General features: G+C 39.3%; 1 protein-coding gene across 1 annotated transcript in view; it reads left to right on the top strand.

Annotated features, from left to right (window-relative positions):
• Positions 1 to 1,553: 1,553 nt before the first annotated feature.
• LOC311120733 (NACHT, LRR and PYD domains-containing protein 3-like) overlaps positions 1,554 to 7,128 on the top strand; it is a gene marked incomplete at its 5' end in the record, with an annotated part of 7,476 nt that continues 1,901 nt past the window's right edge. The window contains 5 exons of the mRNA XM_084195311.1: positions 1,554 to 1,575; positions 2,009 to 3,803; positions 4,064 to 4,237; positions 5,245 to 5,418; positions 6,831 to 7,004. Coding sequence (XP_084051437.1) covers positions 1,554 to 1,575; positions 2,009 to 3,803; positions 4,064 to 4,237; positions 5,245 to 5,418; positions 6,831 to 7,004 — 2,339 coding nt within the window. The remainder of the gene's footprint in view (positions 1,576 to 2,008; positions 3,804 to 4,063; positions 4,238 to 5,244; positions 5,419 to 6,830; positions 7,005 to 7,128) is intronic.

Here is a 7,128-nt window from a genome sequence, read left to right as displayed (position 1 = left end):
TCCATATTCAGTGTATGTGGTCCTGTTATGTACATTTGTTTTTGTTTACCTCAAGTAAAATTGATCTGTCAATCATTCATTCATGTGTTAATGAGAAAGCATTTAGTCTCTTGCTTAATTTATTTACTTGATTTATTGCAGTTGCTTGAAGAGAATATTATGACATTTGTGAAGAACGAGCTGAAGATGTTCAAGAGGATTCTTAGTCCAGAACTCCCAGAATGCTTTGAGAGTCAGAAGCAGGATAAGGAAGTGGTGGATGCTGAAGATGAGAAGCAGGAGAGCAGTGCCAGAGAGGGGGCTCTGAAGATCACACTGCACGTCCTGAGGAAAATGAACCAGAAGGAGCTTGCTGACACACTGGAGAAAAGTACGTCTGCCTCATGTTGAATGCTGTTCTATAACAAACATTTAAAAGCTGTAGCTAAAGTAGCTGTGTAACTCAGTGATATTGTAGCAGCCTTAACACAACACCTAGTGACCTCATCAAGTAGCAGCAGGGATGTGTTGTGTTGATTAATTGAGAGAGAGAGAGAGAGAGAGAGAGAGAGAGAGAGAGAGAGAGAGAGAGAGAGAGAGAGAGAGAGAGAGAGAGAGAGAGAGAGAGAGAGAGAGAGAGAGAGATTAGGATCTGGTTAAAAATACTTGAATCAGTTATAGAACCCATTGCCCTTTATGGTTCTGAGGTCTGGGGTCCGCTCACCAACCAAGAATTCACAAAATGGGACAAACACCAAATTGAGACTGCATGCAGAATTCTGCAAAAACATCCTCTGTGTACAACGTAAAACACCAAATAATGCATGCAGAGCAGAATAAGGCCAATACCCGCTAATTATCAAAATCCAGAAAGAGCCGTTAAATTCTATAACCACTTAAAAGGAAGCGATTCCCAAACCTTCCATAACAAAGCCATCACCTACAGAGAGATTAACTTGGAGAAGAGTCCCCTAAGTAAGCTTGTCCTGCGGCTCTGTTTACAAACACAAACAGACCCCACACAGCCCCAGGACAACAACAACAACAACAACACAATTTGACCCAACCAAATCATGAGAAAACAAAAAGAGAATTACTTGACACATTGGAAAGAACAAACAAAAAAACAGAGCAAACTAGAATGCTATTTGGCCCTAAACAGAGAGTACACAGTGGCAGAATACCTGACCACTGTGACTGACCCAAACTTAAGGAAAGCTTTGACTATGTACAGACTCAGTGAGCATAGCCTTGCTATTGAGAAAGGCCGCCGTAGGCAGACCTGGCTCTCAAGAGAAGACAGGCTATGTGCACACTGCCCACAAAATGAGGTGGAAACTGAGCTGCACTTCCTGACCTCCTGCCAAATGTATGACCATATTAGAGACACATATTTCCCTCAGATTACAGTGATCCACAAAGAATTCGAAAAAAAACCCAATTTTGATAAACTCCCTTATCTACTGGGTGAAAAACCACAGTGTGCCATCACAGCTGCAATATTTGTGACCTGTTGCCACAAGAAAAGGGCAACCAGTGAAGAACAAACACCATTGTAAATATAACCCAAATTTATGTTTACTTTTTTCCCATTTTGTACTTTAACTATTTGCACATTGTTACAACACTGTATATATACATTATAAGACATTTGAAATGTCTTTATTCTTTTGAAACTTCTGAGTGTAATGTTTACTGTAAATATTTATTGTTTATTTCACTTTTGTTTACTATCTACTTCACTTGCTTTGGCAATGTTAACACACGTTTCCCATGCCAATAGGCCCTTGAATTGAATTGAAAAAATTGAGAGAGAGAGAGAGAGAGAGAGAGAGAGAGAGAGAGATAATACCAATAATAATATCATCAGTCACACCAGTCTGTAATGCATTATGAAAACATTTAAACATTTATACAGTCAGTTAAGCAAAGAAATTATTATAATTTAAAACGTTATAACAGTCCTACAATACTGTAGGCATTAAAACAGACGTATTATTAATATCCTCTGTGTTACTTCTTCATTCAGACGAACTTGCTGTGATTTGCCAACATGAACTCAAATCTAATCTAAAGAAGAAGTTTCAATGTGTATTTGAGGGGATCGCTAAACAAGGAAACCCAACACTTCTCATTAAGATCTACACAGAGCTCTACATCACAGAGGGTGGAACAGGAGAGGTCAATAATGAACATGAGCTGAGACAGATTGAGACAACAACCAGGAAACAAGCAAGACCAGATACTGCAATCAAATGTAAAGACATCTTCAAACCCTTAACTGGACAAGACAAACCTATCAGAACTGTGCTGACAAAGGGAGTCGCTGGCATTGGAAAAACTGTCTCTGTGCAGAAGTTCATTCTGGACTGGGCTGAAGGAAAAGCAAATCAGGATGTCCAATTTGTATTTTCATTCCCTTTTCGGGAGCTGAATTTGATGAACAGGGAAAAACACACTTTGATTGAACTTCTCAATCACTTCTCAAAGGAAACCACAGAATCAAGAATCTCCAACTACGACAAGTACAAAGTTCTGTTCATCTTTGATGGTCTGGATGAGTGCCGACTGCCCCTAGACTTCCAGAAGAACAAGATCTGTTGTGACGTCACAGAGTCAACCTCAGTGGATGTTCTGCTGACAAATCTCATCAAGGGAAATCTGCTTCCCTCTGCTCTCCTCTGGATAACTACCCGACCTGCAGCAGCCAATAAGATCCCTTCAGGGTGTGTTGACCAGGTGACAGAGGTACGAGGGTTCAATGACCCACAGAAGGAGGAGTACTTCAGGAAGAGATTCAGTGATGAGGACCTGGCCAGCAGAATCATCTCACACATGAAGACATCAAGGAGCCTCCACATCATGTGCCACATTCCAGTCTTCTGTTGGATTTCTGCAACAGTCCTTGAACACATGTTGAGTACAGACAAGAGAGAAGAGATGCCCAAGACTCTGACTGAGATGTACTCACACCTTGTGGAATTTCATACCAAACAGAAGAATGAAAAGTATCTTGGGAAAGAAGAGACAGTTCCACACTGGAATAAAGAGAGCATTCTGTCACTGGGAAAACTGGCTTTTCAACAGCTTCTGAATGGCAATCTGATTTTCTATGAAGAAGACCTGAAAGAGGCTGGCATTGATGTCAATGAAGCCTCAGTGTACTCAGGATTGTGCACACAGCTCTTTAAAGAGGAATGTGGGCTGTACCAGGACAAGGTGTACTGCTTCGTGCATCTGAGCATTCAGGAGTTTCTGGCTGCTGTATATGTGTTCCTCTCTTTCAACAACAACAATGAGAATCTAATGGATGAATCTCAATCAACGGCCAGCAACTTTTTTGCGCTGTTCAGAAACAAGCCTGAAGTTACTGTCTACAAGAGTGCTGTGGATAAAGCCTTACAAAGTGAGACAGGAAACCTGGAACTGTTCCTCCGCTTCCTTCTGGGCCTCTCACTGGAGTCCAATCAGAAGCACTTACGAGGTCTACTGACAAAGACAAGAAGCAGCTCACAGAGCCATGAAGAAACAGTCAAGTACATCAAGGAGAAGATCAGGAAGAATCCCTCTCCAGAGAGGTACATCAATCTGTTCCACTGTCTGAATGAACTGAATGACCATTCTCTAGTGGAGGAGATCCAAAGATACCTGAGATCAGGAAGTCTCTCAGAAGCCGAACTGTCACCTGCACAGTGGTCAGCTCTGGTCTTTGTGTTGCTGACTTCAGAAAAGGAGCTGGATGTGTTTGACCTGAAGAAATACTCCAGATCAGAGGAAGGTCTTCTGAGGCTGCTGCCAGTGGTCAAAGCCTCCAGAGCTGCTCTGTGAGTACATAAAATGACATTTAAGTTCTAATCATCAGGAAGAAATATTCAGTTTAGAGAAATATATGTATTATTGAAAAACATATTGAACAATGCATTGATGTTCACATTAGTATAACAATATGACCATACAATTCTAGGAGACGGAAGATGAATCTATATGTTGTTTAAGAGAATAAACCAAATGCATCTGTCATTGTCCTTCTACACTACTTGTGTTAAAATAACAGTTTGTGATATCAGGATGATCTCTTTGTCAGGCTGTCAGGCTGTGGTGTCACAGAGGAAGGCTGTGCTTCTCTGGTCTCAGCTCTGAAGTCAAACCCCTCACACCTGAGAGAGCTGGATCTGAGTAACAATGACCTGAAGGATTCAGGAGTGAAGCTGCTCTCTGCTGGACTGGGGAATCCCCACTGTAAACTGGAGACTCTGAGGTCAGTATTCCTGTAGTTGGTCAACAAGTGACAACTGTTCACCAGATCCACATGTGTTTACCAGGCACACATAGTCCACACCATATGTGTTTGGACAGTGAAGCTTACAGTTTTACATTTGGTGCTATGCTCCAGCAATCTGGATTTGAGATATAATGTTTCATATTAGGCAACAGTACAGAATGTCACCTTTTATTTGATGTTAATAGTGAGAGTTTAGCATGTTTTGTTGTAGCCTCTATAACTTTCTCATTCATTAATATTAATGATTCATTCATGATTTTTCTTAATCAAGGCATCATCAGGATTAATTTAGTAGTGTTTAGAAACATGTTATCTACTCACTTTGACAGAAGATTACTACAGTCATCATCCACCATTCAGTTACTATTGGGCAAAACATAACCCAAAACACAACCAAAACAAACTGCAAATGCAACCAACGAGTTTACAACCAAATACTAAACTTTTGACTACTTTAATGCATTATAAGTGAATTGGTCAGAATATGTTTGACCTCGTCAAATGGGGGGACTAGATACATAAAGTGCTTTCATTTCTAAACTGTGAAACAGATATGTATTTAAATACCCTAAAATAAAAGGTGACATTATATACTGTCACCTCATATGAAACATTTGATCTCAAATCCAAAATGCTGGAGTATAGAGCCACATTTAAAATGTTATCTTCACTGTCAAAATAGGTATGGTGTGGACTGTATATTCAATACAATCTAAATCTGATACCTCACTGTCTGTCTTTTGACTGATACTGCTTTTTAAACTGCTCTGGTCAGTCTACTCAAATATTTGTAATATGCATTTTTCTATCTACAAGCAGTACTTTGATTATTTGTCATTTCTAATAATGATACATCACTTTAGAAATATATATGGCAGGTTTCAGGACGCTGATGTTTCTGAAAATGTTGAAAAAATATACTGCCACTATCTTCACCACCAAAGAATAGCAGTGTGGTTTTAATATGATTTTACTCTTTACAGGCTGTCAGGCTGTCTAGTCACAGAGGAAGGCTGTGCTTCTCTGGTCTCCGCTCTGAAGTCAAACCCCTCACACCTGAGAGAGCTGGATCTGAGTAGCAATGACCTGAAGGATTCAGGACTGAAGCTGCTCTCTGCTGGACTGGGGAATCCCCACTGTAAACTGGAGACTCTGAGGTCAGTATTCCTGTAGTTGGTCAACAAGTGATAACTGTTCAACAGATCCACATGTGTTTACCAGGCACACATAGTCCACACCATATGTGTTTGGACAGTGAAGCTTACAGTTTTAAATTTGGCGCTATAATCCAGCATTTTGGATTTGAGTTAGAATGTTTCATATTAGGCAACAGTACAGAATGTCACCTTATATTTTAGGTTTTTAATACATATCTGTGTTACTGTTTAGAAATGAAAGCACTTTATGTATCTAGTTCTCCCATTTGAAAAAGTCGTAATAATTTGGACATATTCACTGATATTGTATTGAAGTAGTCTTAAGTTTAGTATTTGGTCTCATATGCCTTACCCACAGTGATTACATCAAGCTTGTGATCCTACAAACTTGTTGAATGCATTTGCAGTTTGTTTTGGTTGTGTTTTGGATGATGTTTTTCCCAATAGAAATTGAATGGTGAATAATGTCCTGTCATTTTGGAGTCACTTCACTTGTATTGTCAGTAAGAATAGAAGATGTTTCTGAACACTTCTACATTCATGTGGATGCTACTATGATTATGAATAATCATGAATGAATCGTGAATGCATACCCCCTCTGTTATTGTTAATGGTGAGAGGTTAGCATGTTTTGTTGTAGCCTCTGTAACTTTCTCACTCATTATTATTCATGATTCATTCATGATTAATCTTAATCATGGCATCATCAGGATTCATTTAGTAGTGTTTAGAAACATGTTAATTACTCACTTAGACAGAAGATTAATCCAGTTATCATCCACCATTCAGTTACTATTGGACAAAACATAACCCAAAACACAACCAAAACAAACTGCAAATGCAACCAACGAGTTTGGGACCAAATACTCAACTTTTGACTACTTTAATACACTGTAGGTGAAATGGTCAGAATACTTATGACTTCTTCAAATAGGGGGAATAGATACATAAAATGATTCATTTCTAAACGGTGAAACAGATATGTATTCAAATACCCTCAAATAAAAGGTGACATTATATACTGTCACCTCATATGAAACATTTGATCTCAAATCCAAAATGCTGGAGTATAGAGCCACATTTAAAAAGTTAGCTTCACTGTCAAAATAGATATGGTGTGGACTGTATACTCAATACAATCTAAATCTCATACCTCACTGTCTGTCTTTTGACTGATACTGCTTTTTAAACTGCTCTGGTCAGTCTACTCAAATATTTGTAATATGCATTTTTCTATCTACAAGCAATACTTTTGATAATTTGTCATTTCTAATAATGATACATTAATATATGAATAGATATGGCAGGCTTCAGGACACTGATGTATCTGAACATTTTGAAAAAATATACTGCCACTATTTTGACCACCAAAGAATAGCAGTGTGGTTTTAATATGATTTGACTCTTTGCAGGCTGTCAGGCTGTCTAGTCACAGAGGAAGGCTGTGCTTCTCTGGTCTCAGCTCTGAAGTCAAACCCCTCACACCTGAGAGAGCTGGACCTGAGCTACAATCACCCAGGAGACTCAGGAGTCAGACTGCTCTCTGCTGGACTGGAGGATCCACACTGCAGACTGGATAAACTCAAGTATGTAGAGGGTTTATGTCAATGTTCATATCAGACATGTTGGAGTTATCAGGCTAGTTAAGACAAACATTCTGACCACCACTTCGACTAAGTTTTATAAAGACTGTGTGTGTGTGTGTGTGTC

The sequence above is a fragment of the Coregonus lavaretus genome (assembly GCF_964263955.1).
Source record: "Coregonus lavaretus genome assembly, contig: HAP1_SCAFFOLD_3707, whole genome shotgun sequence".
Classification (NCBI taxonomy): Eukaryota; Metazoa; Chordata; class Actinopteri; order Salmoniformes; family Salmonidae; genus Coregonus; species Coregonus lavaretus.
This window is presented reverse-complemented; position numbering and strand designations above follow the sequence as displayed.